Source organism: Phoca vitulina, unplaced genomic scaffold (genome assembly GCF_004348235.1).
Source record: "Phoca vitulina isolate PV1807 unplaced genomic scaffold, GSC_HSeal_1.0 scaffold41, whole genome shotgun sequence".
Classification (NCBI taxonomy): Eukaryota; Metazoa; Chordata; class Mammalia; order Carnivora; family Phocidae; genus Phoca; species Phoca vitulina.
The window spans coordinates 2,316,107-2,340,264 of record NW_022589744.1 but is presented as its reverse complement, the minus strand read 5'-3'; the positions used below and the strand labels follow the sequence as shown (position 1 = coordinate 2,340,264).

Here is a 24,158-nt window from a genome sequence, read left to right as displayed (position 1 = left end):
GCCCGCTACATCCCCGGCGCTCCTCGGCTCGGCCCAGCCCGGCCTCGGCGGCGCCGCTCGGCCCGCCCGCCCGCCAGTCTCTCAGTCCCTCAGTCGCTCCGTCCGGCCACCGTTCTCCACCTCAGGAACGCTCCGAAAAACAAACCGCTGGTCGCGCAGCTCGCCCCCTTGTCTGTCACTCACCGCAGCGCCCGCCAATCCCAGGCAGTCGCTGGACCTTCGTACCACCCCCACTCACTTCACCAGCCAATAACAGGGAGGAAGTCGCTGCCCCAGTCGCCCCCCAACCCCGCTCTCTCCCCAACACCCTAACTCTCAGTCGCCAGCTAATCATCAGCACCACACGATGAACCAATCCCGCCTACTCTCGTAGGATGCCAATGGGCGAAGCCAAGGCCGTTTCCGAGGGCTGTCTAACTGCCTGCCAATCATCGAAACAGCACCCGGTTCACTCTCTGCTAGCCAATCACGCAGAGGGCTCTGAGCACCCGCCTCTGCGCATCCCTCGCCGTCTCGCCCTCCCTCTCTCCCCGGGAGGTGTTGGTTGCTCCAATCACAGCTCGCGCGTGAGGCTCCGCCCACATTCCCACCTCCCGTGGGTCACTGAAGGCTCGGCGGGCGCGCGGGCTGGCGCTGTTCCCCTCCGGCTACTTTGGGGCTGGAGTTTGGGAAAGCGGCTGGAGGGGCCGTCGGCCTCCCGCCCTCCCTGCTCTCGGCCGCCAGGGTGGCCCCTGAGCCCGGCGTCCTGCTCCTCCCTGTGCCCGCACCGGGCGCGCAATAAGCGGGGAGGGTTCAGGCTCTGAGCGCTTCCCGGCCTGTGGCCACCTCTGCCGCCCGATCCCCTGACAAGTCCTCCGGTCCGGACGCTGCGCTTGCCCGGAGGCAGGGGCGGCCTCACCACTGCCCGCCTTTTCCTGGGTCTCCTACCTCCGGGGTCACACCCTCCGAGGGGCTGGGGTAGTACTGGAATGTGGGTCCTCGGAAGTCTGGGAGTTCCGCTGCTGGCCAGGGCCGACACCAGTAAGTGGCAAAGTCAGAGAGGTTCTTTCGGATAAAAGCTTTTTTTCTTTGGTTATGAAAGCAATACAAGCTCTTCGAAGTAAAACTGAAAAAAAAAAAAAAAATTGCACCCCAAGGATAATTTTATCTCTTTCCTACCAAGATATACGTTTGACAAAAATGGCTTCATATTGTTTTGTAGTATGCTTACATTTTATTATGAGTGTTTTCCCGTGCCACTGAAATATTGTTCCGAAACAATTGTACTGGCTGCATATTTCAAAATAGAGAATGACCATAAATAATTTCTCCAACCCTCATTGTTCAACATTTTATACACCCAGGTCTTCAGATGCTAAGTCCATCACAATCAATATGGGCTCCCTTCCTCTAGTCCTTGTTCTGGTGTAATACAAATCAGACGCCGGAATAATCTTCCTCTGATGCCATTTTCAACCGTCAACTAAGAATCTTTGGTGGTGGCTTTGCCTTGGGTGCCAAATCTCTCAAGAATTATCTTGGACTCCTCTCTTTCTTTACACTCCCTCCTCCCCCCAATATTTAATCAGGCCCCTTGTCCTGGTTTTTTTTTCCCCCCTCCCCAACAAGCTTTTAAATCTGTCATTCTCCCACTTGATTAGATCCCTACCCAGTTTATTGTAGTTCCTAACTATAATAATCTTTTTTCTGGGAAGGGGAGAAAGAAAAAAGGGAAAGAAAATTAATAATTATGTCATTTATTATATGCCAGGCACATCATCTTATTTAATCTTTCCAATAACTCTGAGGTAAGCAATACTATTGGCATTTAAATGATGAAATTGAAGCTCAGAGAAGTTAAGGACCATGTCCAAGTGGTAGAGCCAGGATTCATACCAGGTCTATCTGCCACCCAAAGGTCATGTTCTTGTACCAGACCAGTGTTTCTCAACTTTTTCATTATCCGCCCCCCCCAGGAGAAAATTTTGCATTACTTAATTAAATGTAAATTCTAATGAGAGAAATTAAATACTAAGGAATAAGATTTGGTCAAGTAGGGTTGAGCTTTGAAGGCCACATACCATTGTATTATCTAAGATTTTTTTTCACCCCTTAATCATTTTTCACTCCACTGGGGTATCACCTTGGTGAGAATGTGTGTAATAAGCCAGTGCTGGAGGTCCTAATCTACCAATCTGAAGCTCATATCTGACCCTTAATTTTATAGACCTGTGAGATAAATATAAAAGAAAAACAGAACTATGCAAGTGGAAATCTAGTACTCACTCCATTGCCTGTATTGGAAGGGTTATTCAGCAGCTTCTCTTAGAATGTCTGAAACACATCTCCAATTTCACAAGTTTCACACTGAACTCTTTATCCTTTCCCCCTCCCCCTAAAACACCCTGCTCCTCTATTTTCCAATTGTTAAAATACAAACCTAGAAGTCTTCCTTGGTTTTGCTCTTTGCCTAACACCCCTATATCTAATCGTTCAGCGGGTCTTCTTGCCTCTGGTTTCAAAACATATCTGAATCCAACCACTTCTCATCACTACCACCCTGGTCCAAGCTTCTACCCTCTCCTGGATGACTGCCCTAGCCTCCTAACCCGTTACCTTGTTTCCTCTGTGGTCACCTAAAAAATGATTCTCTACACAGCAGCCAAAGCAATCCTTGTAAAATGTAATTCAGATGCCACCGTCCTGCTGTTAAGCCTCCAATGGCTTCCCGTTGCACTTAGAATAAAACCCAAACTCTTTGTCATGGCCTTTCAGGCTCAAGAGGAGCTGGCCCTGCCATCCTCTCCTATCTCATCTCTACCTCTCTCCCACGATCACTCTTCCAGCCACACTGCCTTCTTACCACATTTTGGGCCTATCAAGCTCAGGACCTTTGCACTTGCCATTTGTTCTACCTGGAATGCTCTTCCCCAAAGTGTTCCCATGGCTAATTCCTGCATTTTATTCAGGTCTTTGCTCAAATGTCAACTCTTTTGAGTTTCTAAGCACCCCATCCAAAAGAGCCTCTCTCCTCTCCATCATTCTTTATTCTGCCTTATTTTTCTTCTTAGTGGCTAAAATTGTATTTTACTTGTCTTTCCTCTAACTACAATGAACATAAGCTGTGTAGCAGCAGGGATTTTGTCCTGTTTACTGCCTTATCCTATCACCAGCACTTAGAATAGTGCCTCACACATAGTAGAGAACCACAGTACAACCACATAAGTCTTTAGCTGAAAAGAGCCTTATGACTTTCCTTCCTTCTAGTAACTGCTTCCTTTCCATTATCTGTCTCTTAACAGCCATCTCAAACATTCCCATGCTGAAGTTACCGTACTAGACTTTCTTCTGAGCTCCCAAGACATCATCCTCTAGCCTCCCATAGGCACCTCAAATTCTACAGGTCCAAACTGAATTCATCATTTTCCTCCATAGTTCCGTATTTCCTCTGCCATCTTCAGTTTCACAAGTTGGCTCTGTGAACTCTCTACCTTGGAGAACTCTTCCTCTCCATTTCCCTCCTCCCACAGCTAACCTTACCAATCTGTCCATTCCTCTCCCACCCTCAGCTCCACCATTCTAGTTCAAACCCAGTATAACAGTGTCTGCTTACATCACAGGGTGATCTTTCTAAAACGGACACCTGATCCTGTCATGCTCTGCTTAAAAACTTTATAGTTTCCTATTGCCCTTAGGATAAGTCAAATATGTGGATGTAGTTAAGAAGGCCCTTCAGGACTCAGGCTATGTCTCTCTAGCCACAAGCTTTTCCATTTCCCACCTCTGCCAGCCCCATCATTCAAATTCTATGTTCTGGCCACACGGAACCACTGGAGTTCATCTCGCCTCCACACCTCTGCATCTGCTATTTTGTTTTAAACACTCTTCTCCTCCACTCTTCCCCCCACCCCCATTCTTTCAGGAAAGAACTAAGCCTGAACATCACTCCCTCCATGAAACCCTTCCAGACAAATACTCACAATTCTGGGTACCAGAGCACCTAGTACTTTCTTTATCAAAGCACCTATCCCACTCTGTTGTAACTGCCTTTAAGGAAGTAAGCATAGAGACAGAAGCTGTCATTCAAATTGGTATGCCGAGCATCTTTCACAGTACATTTAAAAAACAAACATTTCATTTAAAAAACATTTTCTTGAATAAGTGAACTTCAACTGGGGTTGTTAGTAGTTGAATGTAATCTCCACAAGTGTGCCCTTTTAGTTTATTTTTTTCTCTTTCTATATTGTTTCTCTCCTCACTCTTCATTTTCCCCATGTGAAGCCTCCCATCTGGGCCATGCCTTCTCAAGTCTGTTCCCCCGGTTTCACACTGAGTAGATGCCCCTGGTTAAGTACCCGAGTCATACCTGATCCCAAGGATCACAACCTGCCCCTAATGCTCAGGGCTTCAGGCAGCCTGATATACCAGCTGAACATTTTCCTTTTTTTCTTTCAAGAGCATAGGGATACTTGGACACGAGATAGGGAATAATAAACATGAATGAATTCTTTTCAGGGATAGCTCAATGAATTTGGTATTAAACAAGAAAACAAGGGGTGCTTGGGTGGCTCAGTTGGTTAAGGGTCAGACTCTTGACTTCGGCTCAGGTCATGATCTCAGCGTCAAGACTGAGCCCTGCGTCAGGCTCCGAGCTGGGTGTGAAGCCTGCTTAAGATTCTCTTTCTCTCTCCCTCTGCCCCCCACCCCTGCTTATGTGCATGCTCTCTGGAAAAAAAAAAAAAAGAAGAAGAAAGAAAAAAACCAACAAAGCTACCACCTGATTTGGTGAAAATTCTTTTTTTTTAAAGATTTTATTTATTTTTATTTATTTATTTGAGAAGAAAGAGTGAGCATGAGTGGGGGCAGAGGGAGAAGCAGACTCCCCACTGAGCAGGGAGCCCAATGCAGGGCTCGATCCCAGAACCCCGAGATCATGATCTGAACTAAAGGCAGACGCTTAACCAAGTGAGCCACCCAGGCGCCCCTAATGAAAGTCCTTTTAATTCAGAGGTAAAGAATATATTCAGATCACTAGTTCAACCAGTTATTTTATCTGCATTATTAAGGAATGATGTCTACCTCAGAGAAGATTTTTACAACTGTAATATTTTATATATTATTGACATTAACTAATAGGGAAAAATTTCTTTTCATTTAGAAATTCCATTTCTATAAATTTATCCTAAGGAACACTAGGCAAGTGAGGAAAGGTAAGTAATGTTCATTGCAGCATCCAGGATACACTGTGAAATGAAAAAAACAAAAACAACTTATAAAGCAGAAATGTAGAAGGTGATCACATTTCAGTTTTAAAAAATGTTCATTCATACTTAGTGGGGGTGAGGGAAAGGCCAACATTTATTGAGCACTTACTATTGCCAGGCACTGTTTTAAGTGCTTAACATATGTTAACCTACTTGTCAAAATAGCCCTATGATATAGGTACTATTGTCCTCATTTTATAGACGAGGAAATAGATGCAAAGAGGTTAAATTTTTGTCCAAGGTTGCTGGCAATTGGCAGAGTTTAAATCTGTTCCCCAGCAGATTGGTTCCAAGGAGTAAAATAATACAGAGTAGATTGTTAATGGTGGTTATAGCTTAGGAGGAAGGGGGTAGGGAATCCCCCCATTTGAGGGTCACTTATTCATTCCAAAAACACAGACCTCTTTCACATGGACAAAAGAAAGACAAAAAGCGGAAAAGCAAAAACTACTATCCTGTTCAGCGTCTGGGGAGGGCATAAGGGGAGAAAGCGGTTCCGGTCAAGACTAGTATGGTATCTGTCATAACACTCACTCTTGCCAGACCTACTGGCTCATTTATTTCCTCTTCAGAACGGCTCCAGAGGAGTCCCCAGGGATTCAAATAAAAGTCTACAAGTTGGGGTTTCTTCGAGTGTGAAGTTTTATTCACTGTTGTGCTATAAGTTTCAGAGAGTAAAACAAAACAAAACAAAAAAACAAAAGAGTAACTCAGGCCATGGCTGAATTTCCATTGTGGGCTGGAAGCAGAGCCTTCATGGTTCCTGTTAGATTTAGCTGGGGCCTCTGGCAGAGGGAAGGCGGCTACGTACCACGTGAACGCTTCTTGTGAGAGTCAAGGCTATGGACGGAACCTGTCACAAATACTCCCATCCCATGGAAAGGTCACTTGAAAGTGAGCTGAAGCCAGCTGCAAAGCACTGAACGATTTTGTCTGCTAAGACAATGACCAAAGATAAGGCCAAGCCAAGACCAGATCTCATTCTTTGGAGTTTAAGGTATGCCTGACTCCTGGCCTCTCACCTGCTGTCACCCTAGCTGGACAATAATGTGACTAGTTTTCTTTTTTTAAAAATGTTTCCCCTGATAAAATATATGATTATAGAAAATAAAACTCAGTGATAACATCACCACCGAGAGATAACCAGTTTTGAGATTCTGATACACTTCCTTCTACTCTTTTTCTTTTAGAGTTCATAAAGTATGACTATATTTTTAAAATTGGGACCATATTATACACATAGCTTTACATCTTTGTTTTCCACTTTACATTGTAAACATTTTCTGACATAAAATTTCTTCAAAAAATAATTTTTAGTGGCAGAATAATGCATATCCTCTCTACTTAACTTTTCAGTTAAATAGTTACTTAACTATTTAACCTATGTAGCTAAGGGTCTCTTTAGCAGTCTTAGAGGCAGAACAGGTCCAAATAAGGCTTCATTTCTGCCTTTCCCATATCAGCCACAGGAAAGACTGCAGGGCACCACCAGGGGTCAGTGCAGAGCCATTCAAAGCCTTGCTGTAAGAAAACTGGTTACACAAAAATCCTTATTAGCAAATCCTATCTATTACATTAGAGGACTATTCACATGAATAGCCAAGTTCCCTACCAGAGCAGACTCTCCTGGTGCAGATTTCTCAGATCAGAAATTATCAGATTCTTCCAAATTATAATTATATTAAACATTTACAAAACAGCTATTTTTATAAACCAAGGTCTATCAATGTAAGGTGTAGTATTAGACCTATTCTCACCTGCTTGGCTATGAGACCATCTGTGCATAAAATACTTGGCCTGATTATTTTATAGGTTTGCTGTGAAAATAAAATAAATAACATGTAAAAGTATCTTATAAATTACAAAGCAGCACTTAAACTTTGAAGTGCACTATTTGGATGAGTTATCTCCTTTAAAAACTAAAGAATGTGGGGCACCTGGGTGGCTCAGTTGGTTAAGCATCCAACTCTTGATTTCAGCTCAGGTCATGATCTCAGGGTCATAAGATCGAACCCTGCGTTGGGCTCAGTGCTGAGTGTGGAGCCTGCTTGGGATTCTCTCTCTCTCCCTCTGCCCCTCCCCCTGCTCTCTCGCTCACAAATAAATAAATCTTAAAAAAAAAAACTAAAGAATGCCAGGTGGTATCATGATTATGAAATTAGGTATAAGAGATATGCTTTGGCATTTTGTGGGTTATTTCATTGGTTTTTCTTTCCTTAGCCTTTGCTCTCCAACTGTTAAAGTCATCATGGAATTAGTAATCTGTTTTTCTAGAAGCTGAAGTTATTATTTATAGCCAGCCAATTTGGTTTTTGTTCTCCTCATTTACCTGAAGCTCCTTCAGGAAAATTACTCTGATCTCAGAACTGGCTTACACGACTTATGAGTAGGTGAGTAACAGGGATCAAAAAGCCATTTCTCGGGCGCCTGGGTGGCTCAGTTGGTTGAGCGACTGCCTTCGGCTCAGGTCATGATCCTGGAGTCCCTGGATCGAGTCCTGCATCGGGCTCCCTGCTCGGCGGGGAGTCTGCTTCTCCCTCTGACCCTCCTCCCTCTCATGTGCTCTCTCTCTCTCATTCTCTCTGTCTCAAATAAATAAATAAAATCTTTAAAAAAAAAAAAAAAAGCCATTTCTCACCCAGCCTTTGGAATATAGACATACATACTTCTGAAGGAGATTATGTAGCTACCACCAGGCAAGGGAAAAATCCAAACATATCCCCATCCCCTTCTTTCTGCCCTGATTGCAGTTTAGTGGATGCAAAGACGTTGCTCATCATTTAAGATTCCAGTCTTGGTGCTACATTTTAAGACCTGGACATCATATGGTTATAGAAGGGAAAAATGGGACAAAGGGCCCCTTCTCCACCTGATGAACAAGTCTTCTGGGTCCTGCCTAGTACAGAACGAATTAAGGGAGAATAAATGATCAAAAAGCCACTCCAGGCCTGACATGTGTGACAGGCCCCTGCACAGGTGACTGGCACTCCTGGTCTCTCTAAACCCAAAAGTGACACTTAGGAGCCAAAGGTACGAAGGGTCCTCTTTCCCAGCTGGCTAGGCTCTGACTCAGTCCTTCACCCTCCTTCTACTCTCATTTCCTCTCCAGTTCCGTGCCGCATCATTTGGCAGCAGGGATGAAAAGGAACTAGGGCGGGCATTCTGGCGATCAAGTAGCTTTCAAAGCCAGCTTGGCGTAGCCTTTCCTGAGAGCAGTCCAGTCTGCTGACAGGTCTGCTCTGACCAATCTCAGAACACATGGGGCCTGGGTGAAGCAGGGCCTGGGAGTCCCTTATCATTGGCACTTGATTTCCTACTGTGTTAGATAGAGCCTTAAGCTGTCTGGCAGAAGGAGGGCACAGAGGCCCCAAGAAGAGAACAAGGATGCATGCACAGCAGTTCACACTGCCCTAGGGTAGTTCCAGCAGACAGCAGTCCTGTGTCTGACCTCTGAGGTCCTATGTCTTAGAGCAGGATCTAACACAGGGCACCAACTGAACAGCTTGTGCTCCTGGTTAAGTGCAGTTCCTGGTACGCAGGTGTTTGACAAATACTATTTGCATGATTAATGACAGCTTTAGGCCACCAGACCAGCATTAGAGCACAGAGTGGTGCCTGTAGAGAGCTACATTTCTCTGGTCAAAAAAAAAAAAAAAAAAAAAAGGCCTGGGACTGGAGTAGTGAAACTAAACCTATAGACTTCAAAGGAAGTCAAGAGCATCCCAACAGCTGGATAAAAACCCAGGAAAACTCAAGAGCCACACAACAGGAGTATAGCAACTCAGATCAGTCACATTATTTAAGAGCAGTTTCTAGTACAAGGGCCCTCAGGGCACCTGCCATGCCCACAAGGGCCAACTTCCTAAGATCAGAGTCTGGTTAGCCGGCTGGCTCCACCCTGCAGCCAGGAGGGCTCTGAGACACCAGCAGAGCTGACAAAGAGGCCCCACGGAGATGGTGATTCCCTTGGCCACAAAGCTGCCAAAGGTCTTGGTTTTATGCCTCCTAACCTGCTAGGCCTCCAATCTGCTTCAGTCTCAGAGTCGCTGCAGAGGCCTGTCCTCCAGAATGACCTGCCAGTTGCCTAAGAAGGCCCCCGGGGGCACATAGAGCCTGGTTACTCAATGTTGTCATAGACCTGGATCACGTCGTCATGGCTGCCAAGAGCCTGGATGAGAAGGGCGGCCTGCTCCAGGTCGGGGTCAGCCAGCTGCACCTTTGTGTTGGGGATGAATTCTAGTGAACAGGACACCGAACACAAGCCCAGGGAGTCCAGCTTCTTCCTCACTTGATGCAGTGAAGAGGCATCACAAATAAACTAGGGACAAAATAAGGTCAAGAGGTGAGGGGCCAGGAGATAGCAGAATAAAGCCAGTCAGAACTCTGCAAAACCTGAATGGAACTACTGTATGAATCACTGTGTTTTTTCAGAGTTCTGAATCCTTCTAGTAGTCCTGAGTAAGCCCTATCTAGTATTTGCTTAATAAATGCTTATGCAATACGTGAACTCTTTATGTCACTTGTACCCCAGCGCATGAGAAAGAAGAAACAGAAAGAAGCACGCCTTAATGCATCTATTAGGACCCTCTCAAAAGTCCACCAAACGTCAAGCTTCATACTCACTTTAAAAATGTTCTTTTCCTCTTCGTCTTCAGTTTCCTTGACATCTTCAGCTCCTGCTTCGATTGCCAGCTCCAGGGCATGCTCTAGGTTCACAGCTTTCTTCTCTCTGTCCTCCACTCCAACCACGATCACCCCCTTTTTGTCAAAACAGTGGCGAGCTCCATCAGCCATCATTCCCCTCAAAGGAAAGGAAACACGCCAGACTGAATGCCTGTAGACCTCAGCCCCACATAGCACCGCATTCTAATCACTCTATTTCTCACCCAGCCTTTGGAATATAGACATACATACTTCTGAAGGAGAATATGCAGCTACCACCAGGCAAGGGAAAAATCCAAACATATTCCCATCCCCTTCTTTCTGCCCTGATTGCAGTTTAGTGGATGCAAAGACGTTGCTCATCATTTAAGATTCCAGTCTTGGTGCTACATTTTAAGACCTGGACATCATATGGCTATAGAAGGGAAAAATGGGACAAAGGGCCTCTTCTCCACCTGATGAACAAGTCTTCTGGGTCCTGCCTAGTACAGAACGAATTAAGGGAAAATAAATGATCCCATTTGGATTCTGCTAAGGATGAAGTATGCTTACAACTTGAAACACCACCAGGAACAACTGTACTTTCCTTGCAAAGAATTGGAACCTCAAGGCTTCATACCCTTCCACTCTCCCCAGACCTACACCTACCCATTCTTGTTCAGGATATGTCTGATGTCTGAATAGCACTTGGAGCCACTGTTAGATAATGCCTCAATGAGCAGAGAAGAGCCACCAGGGCCTCGGCCCTCATACAGCAAATAAACATCCTTGGTTTTCTGCAATAAACAACATGAGCACATTTTCCTGTTTCCCAATTCCCTCTTGCACCCCAGCCCAGAACACAGATACTGACTCCATGGGATGGGCACTCTGGGGTACAGCTTAGGGTCTCAAATCTTTATTGTCGCCGCCCCCCCCCCCCACCTCTGAGAAGTGGCCCTTTGGGACCAACTTTTGAAGTAATTACAAGTACGGCCCCTTACTGGGAAGGGAGTCTGTTTCTCTGGTCTCTGAACAATCAGTCATCTCCTAGTTTCATTTCCTCCCTGTCCCAGCTGAATCCCACATCTAACACACACACCACCCCCCACACTCCTACCAAGACTCATCCTCCTACACCCAACCCGCATGAAACCACCTGTGAAGTCTCCTATGCCTGGGGTGCTGAGTATCGCTTTAGGAAATAGCACACCTGGGCCCTATCATTAAGAACCACTGAAAATAGCATGGCCACAAAATTCAAACAATTCATCAAAGGTCTAGTGACCAGTCTCATTGGACCTCCCGTGCTGCCTCCACTCATCCCTTGCCCACACATCTGACCTTCACCACTCTCTCCCAGCACCGCTGCCTTTCCAGGAACTCTCAAATGACAATTTCTTCCTTCTTCTTTCACAAAGGAAATAAAAGATCAGCAGGTGGGGAGAAATCCTCTACTTCCACTTTATCCGCACCAAAGCCCACATGAAGGCATGTGTATGTATAATGGTTAGAGAACAGGTTCTAGAGTCTGTCTGGTTTCAAGCCTGTCATTTTCCATGGGACTTGGTCACCTAATCTTTCTGTGTCTCAGTTTCCACTTAAGGTTGTTTTGAGGATTCAGTGAGATAATGCATACAAAGTTCTTTCAAAGTGGTTGGCCTAGAGTAAGCACTCAATAATTATTAGCTATTAAGATGCTTATCACTTCTTCAAATCCTTCCTACTGTCCCAGAGGAAGAGGTGTCCTCTCACCTGGGCTCAAAGACAGTTCCCATTACTGGGCTCTAACCCTGCCCCTCCCACCATCACTAATGTCCCGTCTCCCTTTCTACTGGCTCTTCTCCTTTAGGGCATAAATACCTGAAAAACACACCCTTCCTCAATCTAACATTCCCCACATTGTAGCCCCTTCTTTCTACCTCATCTCCTCACACTTTGGCTGAGTAGTCCTAGGCCGTCTGGTTCTGTACATTGTCTATTCATCCTATTCCTGATTGTACGCCCATAACCAATGTCCAAGGTCAGAGAGCCACCAGAAGGCTCTGTATTGAGGGTATCAACCACAATGCTACCCGTCTCTCTTGATAATCTAAGGAGTGTTTGGTGGCCTTCCAGACATGGGCCCTGGAGGGCTGTGATCAATAACAAGAAGTCAAACTGAGGACACACCCCCATTTTCAGCGATGCCTCAATCGTTGACTTGGGCATGTGCTTGCTGCGACACACCTCTAAGATGTTGGCCAGACTGCTGTTGTGCTCAGGATTGGGGCCTCCTTCTGAGATAGAGAGAAAAGAGTGAGTGAACACATCTCATTATAGCCGGGGAGAAAGAAGGGATTTCTGCCATTCTACCCACCCCCAGCCAAAAAAGCAGCAAGTCACCACTTGGCTCTCAGTTAATTTAGAATATTTATTCAGTGTTTAAATGGAATATGGAGAAGTATTTTGGAAAAGAAGTTTCTAATTCACTCTTTATTTTTTTTTTAAGATTTTATTTATTTGACAGAGAGAGACACAGCGAGAGAGGGAACACAAGCAGGGGGAGTGGGAGAGGGAGAAGCAGGCTTCCCGCGGAGCAGGGAGCCCGATGCGGGGCTCGATCCCAGGACCCTGGGATCATGACCTGAGCCGAAGGCAGATGCTTAACGACTGAGCCACCCAGGTGCCCCTCTAATTCACTCTTTAATGATGGATATCTTTCTGCTAGGTTTCAGCAAATACCACTTTGCATCAGAGGAAGAGGTAAGGGATGAAAATGGTACCAACATTTCCTGGACTTATTAATACCCCTTGCTGTGACTCTACTATTTTGTGTGTAGTTATTGAAATGCTCGTATGACAGCAGGTAATCATGCTGTCTCTCAGGGTAGGGGCTATACCTCATTATTCTGTGTTACCAGTGCATATAACAAACACTCAATAGTGTTGATCTCACTCAGTTATCAAGAATTTAGAAGGAAGCCAAGAGAATTATCAGGCATGAGTTCTAGGGGTAAATTAGTATTTACTGAGTGCCTATTATGTGCCAGAAACGACCATACGGTGGGTACTATCCGAGTTTTACAGAAGGAAACTGAAACTCAGCAAGGTTAAGCATTTGCTCAAGGTCATACAGTTAGTAAGTGACAGAAACCAAGTCTTCTTGACCTCAAAGTCCATGATTTTTACAGGACTTTTTTCTCCACTCCTACAGGTATCTGACACTAAATACAAAAACAAAAAAGTCCTCTTGCAGTGGCTACACAATTGAAAAAGACAAGGTTGCAAACTTACCTTCCAGTAAATGCCTCTTCTTAGGAAACCCTAATGAAGCAAACTGAGACTGGGCCAGTAATAGATTTACTCCATGCCCCTGCCACAGCCTATGTGCTACCAGAGGGGACTAGAGGCTTGATTTGTCTCTTCAGGCAAGATACACATGTGACCTTACTCTTAGGGTCTGTTTCCATGAAGTACCCGGCTACGCACTAGAATGAAGTCACTTTTACCATTATCATCCTAAGAGCAACTCCCTGCCACACAGGCCGGTGCTCAGCATCTGGAAAGGTGAGTGGAGACATACAATGTAGGTAGGTGCCCTGAGCGTTTATGAAGTGGGAATTAGGGAAAGAAAAGGATATGAAGGACCAAGGTTGGGGGGGGGGGGGCTGGTTTAGCTGTGGGCGCAGAGAGGGCAGCAGCGGGTGACTTACCTTTAACTGCCAGGCGGATGCTCAAACAGAGCTTGGAGAAGATGCGACTCCTTTCGGCGTCCTTGGGACCCTTGATATGCCGGACTTTGGACCACTTGTTGTGCCCGGCGGGGACCGCCGCGGTGAGGTGCAGCGTCCTGCCCAGAGCGGGGGTACAGCCCGTGGGCTCAGGCTGGGAAGCCGCGAGGGTGGGCGGAAGAGCCGCCCGGACCCCGGGGCCTCGCGCCCCCGGCAAGCACCGGGCAGCGACCCTGCTCAGGCTGACGGCGGCCCAAGCTGCCATCGGCTCCGACCCTGGACCAAGGTCAGCAAGAACAGCCAACGAGCAGCGGCCAAGGTCAGCCCGTGGCGTCCGAGGCGGAAACGAGCAGGTCCTGAGCCTGCGGCCGCCTCTACGCGTCACCAGAGACCCAAGGGCTCAGGCCAGCCCCGGGTAGCCCGGACGCGACCGTCCCAATACCAAACCCGCGGAAGCCGGGCGCGGGTGCCTTAGATAATGTAGCGCACTTCCTTTCCCCGGTCCGTTCCGGAAACGCGCCCCCACCGCCCGAAAGATCCGTTCCGCCGCACGGTACTTGCTGCTTTCTCGCACCTGTGCAGAGCCGGGGCCGAGGTGGGGGCGACTTTTATTAGAGTCCAACTCAAATTTTTAGCTTTAACTAATAGTTCACTTAGGAATTTATTATTGTTGTTATCATCCAAGCTATTTTGTGATGGGCTCGGCACTCTCCTCCTTGTACTTTGCCGTATTAGAAACATCAGATTGCTCTTGTACTTTTCCAAGTTCCTGTATTCAGCACAAACCTGGGGCTTTGCTGATCCTTGTTCCACTTCACTTCGCCTCGCTAAATTTTGTTTTTCCTTCAAGATTCAGTTCGGACATCATTTTCCACCAGAGGAAAACATCCCCTAATTCTCCTGTTGGGCTCAGATGCCCTACTTTGTGCTCACATGATCCTTCATACTCGCCTGCACCTTAGCACTTATCTAAAAATGTTTGTCTCCGCCACAATATTAAATTCTTTGAGAGCAGGACGGGACCCCTGTGTCCAGCATAGTTGTTTTTTTGTTTTTTAGTAACAGCTTTATTGAAATAATTCACATGTCATACAAGTCACCAATTTAAAGTGTATAATGGTTTTTAGTATATGTATTCAGAGATTTGTGTTACCATCACCATAATCAATTTTACATTTTAGTCACCCCAAAAAGAAACCCTGTATCCATTAGCAGTCATTCTCCATTTTCCCCCAATTTCCTCAGTCCTAAGATACTACCAATTTACTTCTTCCTCTATGGGTTTGCCTATTCTGGACATTTCACATGAATAGAATCATACAATATGTGGTCCTTTGTGACTGGCTTCTTTCACTTAGCATGATGTTTTCAGGGTTCATTGATAGAGCATGTATCAGTACTTCATTCCTCTTTTATTGCCAAATAATATCAATAATGCCATGAAGCTACAATGTTTTATTTATCCATTCATCAGTTGATGGACACTTGGATTTTTTCCACCTTTTGACTATTATAATATTGTCATGAACATTCAAATACAAGTTTTCGTATAGACATGTTTTTGTTTCTCTTTATATACCTAGAAGTGGAATTGATGGGTTGTGTAGTAACTCAGTTTAATCTTTTGAAAGGAACTGCCAGACTGTTTCCCAAAACAGTTGCATTATTTTATGTTCCCACCAGCAATGCATGAGGTTTCCACTTTTCTCCACATCCTTGCCAACTTACCTCTTTTTTACTATAGCTGTTGCCACTAGTGAGTATAAAGTGATATCTCATTGTGCTTTTGATTCGTATTTCCCTCATGACTAGTGATGTCAAAGATCTTTTCATGTGCTTACTAGCTATTCATATATAGTATTACTGTTTTGTCATTTAAAAATATAGTTTAATATGTAACTTTGAATAGCAAAAAGAAAATTAAGGGAATTTATAAGCACAAATTAGCATGAAGGCCAAAGTAAAGTCTGAGAGTGCCCTAGTCCAAGCAGCCTAAGTCTACCAGGGCAAACCTGTAGTTCAACAAAGTCAGGCTACGGACTCAGTCCAACAAGGAAAACTCCACACCAGAAGGATGGTGGGGTGTCTCACCAAAGGAAAAGATAATTATTATAGGATTGTGGGGAAAGGTGGAGGTTAGGTGAAATTTCAATGAAATAGAGTTTGATAGGCTCAACGGAACACAGAGCTGTATGAGAAGTGGGTCAACATCAGCTCTGGACTGCAAAGCAGACCGAGCTCAGTTTCTGTGCAAACCTCAAAGCTAAATGGGGAGTGCCATGTTCAGAAACACCTGCTCTGAAGTTCTATACCTGGGTTGGAAATCAAGGCTGCTTCTCTGTCAAGAGTGACTTAGATTCTCCAAGCAAGACTATAAGTCTTCATTCTCCCAGATAGAATTTCAAACAGGAGTCTCTGATTTTAGAGAACAAAGTTTCTCAGTGAATTAAAAAAAAGAAAAGCAGTCACTCAGAGAAGGGAATTTTATAACACTTTTAAGTTGCAGGTGTGCTTGGAAGAAATATTGTTTCCTGTTAACTTTGCAACTGGTTTTATGTGTCTGTGAGGAACAGCAGGGCAGAATTTTACTTTCTGTCTAAGCTAATATTCAAGATAAATTCACAGATGACTGAACCATCTCTAGAGCCTGGTTTTCAGGATCATTGAAATCATTAACAATGGGCTTGGTGGCTAATTTGATGGGTGTGGCAGAGACAGAACTATTTATCCGCCACTTTATTTCCTCTTCCTAGGCGTACAGGCAGACTGTCTTTCTTAAATGTCCTTGCAGTTAGGTTGGAATCATGTTACTAAATTTGGCAGATATGGGCAAAACTATTCCTAACATAGTTTCCCCTTCTAAGCAACCTTGGAGGCCACAAGTTCTGGATGATGTAGCTGACCAAACTCGAAAGGACTTCACATAAGCAAAAAATAAAATTTTGTTGTGTTCAGTCTCTGCGATGTGGGGGTTGGTTACTGCAGCTTAGCCCAGGCTAGCAAGATGAATACCGCCGGTACGACTCTCCCAGAGCTCCCCTTAAAACAGGAATCTCCTATTTCCCATACATGTTGTTGACCATATAGCACAGTTCTAACAGAGCCAGCAGGTGCTCATTTGGCCACGTAGAGTCTAAACTCTTGAAAGTGGTTTTTTGTTTGTTTTAAAAGTAGGCTTCAACCCAATGTGGGGCTTGAACTCACAGCCCTGAGATTAAGGGTCGCGTGCTCTACTGACGGAGCCGGCCAGGTGCCCCATAAACTCTTAGAGGACATACTTTTCCCCAGACCTACTGCCACCCCCAGCTCAATGCTTCTGACACAATGGCAGTTACTTGCCGAATACTGGCTCACAGAATCCGTCACAATTTGCCCTTCTCTTCCCTTGAAATGACTAAATGTGAATCCAGAATGAAAATAAAAATAAACGGAGGGAGTATTCAACCAGGACTTAGAGCATTTGAATAGCAGTGGGGACAGGCACTCCTCCATCTTACCACGCTGGGGCGTAGGCTGAGGAAACTGGCTTGGACTTGGAAACCCTAGCCAGTCATCAGAACCTGGTGTCCAAACACACAGGGTCTGGGAGTTATCGTTTGTCATCCTTCAGAGTCAGTAGTTTACTGCATCCTGACTACCCTGTCTCTTAAATCTCTTCAGTTATGCCCCGTCCTCTCCTCCCCTCCTGCTCCTGCTTTAGGTCAGGCTTTTACTTCTTCTCGTCCTATTACAATAAGTGAACTGCCTCCCTGTTTCACCCCCTACTCAGGCATTTTCTTCCCTGACTCCTAAAGTGCAATTCTGAGCATGACTTCCCTCTGTGTGAGTTTTCCAAAGTCTCATACAAAAGACTCTGCCTGATCTGGCTCCTGCTTACCTCTCTAGTCACACTCCCCATCATTCCCCATTCAAAACCCCACAACTTATAATTCTCTGAATATGGCCATATTCTTTCTTGCCTCTATAGCATTGTACATGGATGTTCTCTCTGCTTTAAATATCTTTCCCTATTCCCAGAGAACTCCTACTCAGCCTTCAAAACTCAGCTTGAACATCCCTTGTCTTGTGAAGTTTTCCCTGACCTCCTCTGGCTCCTACCCAGACGTAGGGGATCACCTCCTCCTCAGGGCAACCAGTAAGCCTAAACACACCCGTATTGTACAACATTGCCGGGAATTGTTTATCTGGGAGACTGCAAGCAACTTGAGGGTCATGGCCCCTGGCACAGAATAGGTGCTCTGTGTTTTATTAAAAGGGATGACTCTGGCTGTCAGATAGTGAGATGGGCTGGGGTGGACTCTCGGCCCCCAGCCAGTATCTCTGGAACATGACCACAGTGGCAGAATGGGAAGAACTGAATTCATCACAAGAAGAAATTCAGTCAATCTATACATGTTCAAGTTTTATTACAAAGTATGATGGGCAGAAAATACGGTACTTCTTATACAGGAGGCTGAAACAGAATGAAAGGGTGAAAATTAGGTTTAATATACTCAGGAAGCAAGAAATAAAGTCATAGATGTAACACTCCACTTTCAGGTGCCTTTGAAGTCGCCTTCAATGGAGATTTACCATTATGGTTTCACAGCACAGTGTTAACATTTTATTACAAGCCCTGTGTACAATCAGTCCTGTGATAATAATATTTTAAAAAGAAAAACGGGTGATAGTACAGTTCCGTAGGGGGCAGCTTCCTCTCCACCTGACCATGGGAGGTCACAAAACCTAGAGTATAGAGGAAAAGTTTAAATATGTAACAAGAAATGAAGTTCAGACGTACTAGGCTAGAGGGGACAGAAATTGATTGGCTAGAGCTTAACATCTCAGAGAACAAGGAATCTCCGTTTTCTACACAGAGGTTTGTACAATCATGCTACAAGTTCACACTCGGGGGAGGAGGGGGGGAAGTCACTGACAGGGTCATAAAATACACAGGAACCCAAGCAAGTGATTCATACTCAACTCAAGCGAGTCAAAGCTGTAGCTCAACAAGTCTCGTTGCACACTGGATTACCACAACCAACCCCAGGCGAGAGCATTTCTCTTAAACGGCAGACACCACAAGTCCATAGTCACTGGGTTGTCCTAAAGGTGGGTCCTTGTAAGTTTTCTAGCTATTACAAAGACTGCCAACACCTTTCTTCTTGAGTTCATACTTTCACTAGCTTATTTGTTTCTGGTTTGATACACCAGTCCAAGCCTCTTTGGGAGGGCACCTGCACGTTTCCAAACTTAAAAAATAATACCCACAAAGTAGCCTGAGAGGACAGGGCCCGCACTGTGTAGCCACACCTTTAACTCTGAGAGCCAGCGGCAAAGACAATGGTGGGAGAAGAGGGTGCAGGTGGGAGAGGTGGGCAAGGCTCTGCAACAGGAGACGCTGGGGGCAGCTGGCCCAGCCAGTACGGAAAGCCTCGTCCAGGGCTCACAGTGATGCTCAGCTCAGCTCAGCTCTCCTCCCTTGGAAATCCCAACTTAAGTGCCAGGCATGACCTTCCTTCCTCATCCTGGAGTGCAGAGAGTAAAGGGAAGCATCTGCGTTGAGAGAGGCGTCTACTTGAGTAGTCTCCCTTACTCCAAGCCAGGCAGGCAAAGAAGCTGCCACATTCTCAAACTGGGGATGGCCCTCCCAGGTGTGGTAAACCCTGCAGCTCCCACCTGTCTTTACCGCCTCCGACTTGAGGCCCAGGCTGCAGCAGGGAGAAAGTTCTACGGGGGCAAGGCCAGAGGAAGAGAAAAGAAAAGGGAGGGGAGGAAAATCGGCAGGACTGTTTACAACCTCTGCTCTGTACAAGCCTACAACCAAGGAGAGCCATGATGAGGAATGGCCACGGGACGCCCACCACCTGTGGACTGTTGCCACCGAACATCACCCATAGCTCAGTGCTGCAGGAAGGGGCTCCCTGCCCGAGCTGCCATCCTGTCCCCACAGTTAGCCAGTGTCACAGATACTTGACGGATGGTCCAAAACGGCTGACACGGGCTGTGTGCACAGCCTCATTCCATGGCCACCCCAGACCTTTCATGCCCTCTAATATCTTCTCCCTTGATCTAAAGAAACACTTACCATGGATTTTCTCCCACATCGCAAATCTCCTCCGAAAATTTCAGCCAAAACTATCATCAAAACCTTGTAGGAGTCTCAATTTTTTCTGTTTTTTTCCCAAATCTTAACTGGTTCTTTGAGAGCTGATCCTGGTTCTGATAAGAAATTCTCACCCAGTGATCAAATATCTTCCCTCTTCAAGTCCTCGACTTGCAGCTCCATTCCTCCCTAGAAGGTGAGGGTTCCAACTCTTTTGGGTATAAATACTCAAGCCCCTGAAGGACTTGTACCCATTCACCAACTCTCTGATGAGGAACCTGAAGCCGAATTTATTCAGCACCTCTCCGTCCCCTCAGAGCAGACAAGGAAAACAAAGGCAGCTTCGGCCCAGGGGGTAGGAGCATATGGAAGGGCCACCGCCAGGAGAGCCAGAGCCCAGACATGCTGCCCTGTGGCCTTTCCAGGGAAGCCCTGGCCACTGCTCTTCTCACACTTAAGGAGAGCAGATCCAGAGCCTCCCGCCCATTCTCTCTGGGTGGCAATCTGAAAACCTGAACAAATTAAACAGACACTTGCTTTTGAAACTACAACAGATCTCTGCTTCCTGGAGCATGCCTGGCTAAGAGGCTTTCTCAGTCTTGAGACAATAGAAATCCCCTCCTCAGCCATGAGGCCACCTGGCCTATGGTGGAAACGGAGGGAAAGGGAGCTGGGACTTCAAAATACCGGCATCTCAGCAACTGTGAGTGTGTGTGTGTTTGCTCAGGGAGACTGGGGAGTCTCACCTGGGCCCCAGGTCGATGCCAGCAGGAGGAGGACCGCACTGCAGGACCTAGGGAGGGGTGAGAGGTCTGGGAGCCCACAGGGCAAGGAAAAAAAAAAAAAAACACCAAAAGTTGCTGGTTTCCAGAGAAGTAGCAACTTTATGCAAATACATTCTAATTACTACAGACTAATTTTTTCTCCTGATTGTTTTCCAGTTCCAGTTGACAAATCTCACCATGCAGACCACGTTTAAGTGCAGATCAGGAAAGGAATCTTAACTTAGAACTCAGTGCAGTTAAGCCCTGCCCCAGGACGACCAGCCCCTCCTACACTCTGACCTCCATCTCAGACCCTTCCCCAGGGGAAGGACCTGATGGCCTCCTAGAGCAAGCAACCATCAACTTAGACTTGCTACCCTTAAGAGAAGGACCCTGGAACCAGCAAATAAGAATTACAAGCAGAGGAGGGTTCTGATCAAGAACTGCTCACTTTACACCGCTGAATGACACAGTGCAAATCTGGTAGTAAATGAAGGAAAGTCAACCTCAAGTGGATGGCCAGCTAAAGAGCCTCAAAATCAGAGTAAGAAAGTGAAAAAGTAGAAGGGGAGATACGCTAAGAAAAGAGCCTTTTTCTTTGGACAAGTGCCTGTGTAGTAAAGCAAAGAGCTGTGACTTTGGAGATTAAAAATACATCTGCTCTGGAAAAGGAGACTCAACCAAAAGAGTTTAAGGGCCCAGGAGAACAAAACTGTTTTGTTTCTCAAGAGCAGGTGAGAACCCAAGTGGACAAAACCACCAGCCTTAAGGTCTGCTACTCTCCTACTCAACAGCTGCACAACTCAGAGGGGCTCAAAAACCTATGGCAGAACATGCTAGACCAAAGTCCCCCTAGACTCTGAGCATGTCCCAAACCCTGCCTGCCCAAAGACTCATCTACCACCGGAATCACACACAAGCCCTCTCCATGGAACTCACTCATGTAACGGAAACAAACACTGCAGCCTGCAAGTCCAATACTGCTCAGCACCTAATGGTGGGGGTGGGGTGGGGGATGGGGTGGGAGGGTGGTGACAGGTGCACCTTAACTGGCTGGCCCTGCAGCTATCTATTTATTTGACGGCCTGGGATTATCACAGGCTATTAATCCACTCCTTCCAGGAGCTGACAGTCTCCCATATCTAAAGAAGATCTTGTTCAGGATTAGACACACAGACTATGTGCCTTTCAAGCAGGACTCTCTCACTCAAAGAGTGGCCAACCATCAGTCACAGTAAACCAACCAAATCGAGATACCAAAGTTCAGCTTACAGACTGTGCTTGCATATCATTCAAGACGTGAAAGAAAATGGCCTGGGACTTACATCTGGAGGGAAACACCGAATCGGAAACTAGGTACTGGAAATGCACTCTAAGCTCAGCTTTTCTGAAACCATTCCCTTCAAGTCAGACACGCTGTCTCTCTCAGCTCTACCACATGGCCAGCAGGTCCCAGTGGGGTCGGACAGAGGTACTTCAGGAAGTAACAGAAGGCTTCACGTGTCTGTCTGGGAGCCCAGAATGCCCTTGAGAAGAGCCGGGCTGAGAACAGGTGAGAGAACTGGCCGACTTCAGAGCACCGAGGCGGTCTGGGACTCCTGGTCAGGTACGTTGCAGTCAGGCAGTGATTCAAGAAGGCAAACTGCTCATGGGGTCGAAGGCCCAGTGCTAGATCCAGGCACTGAGGGAAGAGAGGAAGTGCTAATGGGGTGGACTATGAGACAAAGGAAGAAACCGGGAAGAGTAAAGTTCTTTTCGTAAAAAAATTAGCCTGATAGGTAAAAAATATACAAAGTTGAAATTTGTTAAAGACATTGATAATAGGAGGAAAGACAACTCCAAATTGGTATTTGTTCCCACGTAAGTGCTAACAGGACACAGACACAGATTGCCGCCTCGGGCAGCAGACAGGTAAGAGACACCTGGGGCAGAGGAGTGCAAACATAGCCAGTGCCTGCAGTGCTCACTAACACAACAGCTGACAAACAAATATACAGAAAAGTTTAATGGAGGAACCAGAGGAGAAGAGAAAGGGAGAGAAAATTGTAAAACTCGGCCCTGGGCTGAGGAGGCGCCACACTAGCACTGAGCCTGGCGCAGACGGCGATGGGACGACTGGCCAGGAACTCCTAGAGCAGCTTCTGCTAACAGTGATGCAAAGCAGTGAGACACATACTGGCCACCAGAAACACGCTTCTTCTTACTTTGGGGATGGGGCAGAGGCAGGAAACACACAAGCCCCCGCCTCGTGGGCAAGGCGCCGCCAATGCTACACTCGGAGTATTTCCAGGCAGTTGTTGTAGCAGATGGCAATCCAGTCGGGCTGGGTGGACGCCCACTGCACGTTGTTGATCTCTCCTTCAGCTGTGTAGGCCAGGATAGGGTCCTCGATGGCCCGGGGCATTTGCTGGATGTCCCAGATGAGAGCCTGGTGATCATCCGCTAGTGACAGAGAAAGCCAGCAGCAAGGTCACAACTTGGGCAAGGAGGAAAATGGCCCCTGCATTTGGGGAGGGTGGAGGGATCACAGTTCACAAAGCATTTGCTCACCAAGATCCCAGCCAGGGAGGTTTGATTTCAAGCCCCCGTTTTATAGATGAAGAAACTGAGACTCAGAAATGTTCAGGCCCTTGTCCCGAGCCCCAGAGCTGTGCAACCCGTGAACAGCAGAGCCAGCACTCAGAGCAAGGCCTCTGATGTGCCCCAGGGCCCCGGTCACTGCGGCAGAGCTAGGATGGCAGGACGGGACCTAGACGGGCACCTCTCACCCGGGGCAGGCATCAGGAAAGGACCACAGGATACAAAAATGATCCCCAAACATGTCATTTGCAGCCACTTAAAGTACTTGAGCACTTAAAGATCCCTTTCTGATGATTCAACTTAATGGGATTTTACCCTATTTCATGAACTTTTATACTTCGATGAGGTGTTACACAGATGAGATGAAGTGCTGAGTGGACATGTGCTATTAAAAACAATCTTCCCTAGAAAAGCTACCTTCTTTGCCCTGGGAAATACCAGAAAGAAGGCAATCACCTTAAAAAAAATACATAAGCACATGAAAAAGGACTGGAAGAAAATATATCAAAATGAGAACAGTGGTACTATGAGGATGGCAAAGTTATGAGTTATATTTGCTTTTCCCTAGTTGGTAAGTGATCTGTAATGTGGTCATTTACTTTTATAATCAAAACAATAAGTTCTTAATTTAAGAGAAGAAAAATAAAAAGGCAATGACCTTCAATACCACAGTGTCCCCTGATCCCATCAGCCCATCCTGATGTGAAAACCTATCTCTGACACACAGGAGATTTGAGGAGCCTAACATGCCAGGCAGGCTCGTGTGGGCAACACCAGCCTCGTGCCACGGCCATATAACCCAGGCGAGGTGCAAGATGCCCTTCCCAGGGACCACCTCTGTCAGGGGCTCCGGGGAGCTGTGTGCAACACTCAGCACATCTAGAGCACTAAGTTCTTTGTCCTCAGTGCCACTCTCAACCAAGCACATTCTTCAGCCATAGCTCCTTCAACTGAAGGGACTCGGGACAGGTACTGTGTGCCCAGCAGTGAGCCGCACAAAGGCAGCCACTAGGAGCGGAAGATGGGCTTCTACTGGGGCACTGGTACCGTTCTCCATGAACAAGGGACACCGTTCTTTCTTCCTTCTCCCCCCCTTCCCTATCCACACCCCTGGGGAAAAAAGAAGGCCATC

General features: G+C 46.4%; 3 protein-coding genes across 5 annotated transcripts in view; all 3 read right to left on the bottom strand.

Moving 5' to 3' along the window:
* The window catches only part of MAP3K3 (mitogen-activated protein kinase kinase kinase 3), a 73,855-nt gene extending 63,901 nt beyond the window's left edge, over positions 1-9,954 (bottom strand). Inside the window, exon 1 of one of the 2 annotated variants that reach the window (XM_032429384.1) lies at positions 9,867-9,954. The gene's annotated coding sequence lies outside the window, so the exon portion shown is untranslated. Of the gene's footprint in view, positions 1-927; positions 4,591-9,866 lie in introns of those variants that run through there. The other variant, XM_032429383.1, reaches the window with a different exon arrangement.
* LOC116647834 (translational activator of cytochrome c oxidase 1) lies at positions 8,887-14,057 on the bottom strand. The gene is made up of 5 exons (XM_032429389.1): positions 13,580-14,057; positions 12,057-12,163; positions 10,554-10,681; positions 9,867-10,044; positions 8,887-9,561 (listed from the first exon to the last, which is right to left on the bottom strand). Exons 1-5 carry the CDS (start codon positions 13,860-13,862, stop codon positions 9,361-9,363), a joined length of 897 nt encoding a protein of 298 aa, XP_032285280.1. The 5' UTR covers positions 13,863-14,057; the 3' UTR covers positions 8,887-9,360.
* A 3,825-nt stretch (positions 14,058-17,882) lies between these two features.
* Positions 17,883-24,158, bottom strand: part of DCAF7 (DDB1 and CUL4 associated factor 7) — a 32,030-nt gene continuing 25,754 nt past the window's right edge. The window contains exons 7-8 of one of the 2 annotated variants that reach the window (XR_004302417.1): positions 22,651-22,888; positions 17,883-18,050 (exon numbers count right to left, since the gene is read on the bottom strand). Coding sequence is in view for 1 of the 2 variants with exons in the window: in XM_032429515.1 (XP_032285406.1) it covers positions 22,716-22,888 (173 nt within the window). In the remaining variant the exon portion in view is untranslated. Of the gene's footprint in view, positions 22,889-24,158 lie in introns of both variants that reach the window. The other variant, XM_032429515.1, reaches the window with a different exon arrangement.

Coding starts and splice junctions, on each gene's coding strand:
- LOC116647834 (XM_032429389.1), bottom strand. CDS start 13,862: ATGGCAGCTTGGGCCGCCGTCAGCCTGAGCAGGGTCGCTGCCCGGTGC. Junction 12,164..13,579: donor CATCCGCCTGGCAGTTAAAG/GTAAGTCACCCG, acceptor TCTCTATCTCAG/AAGGAGGCCCCAATCCTGAG. Junction 10,682..12,056: donor AGGCATCGCTGAAAATGGGG/GTGTGTCCTCAG, acceptor TGTTTATTGCAG/AAAACCAAGGATGTTTATTT.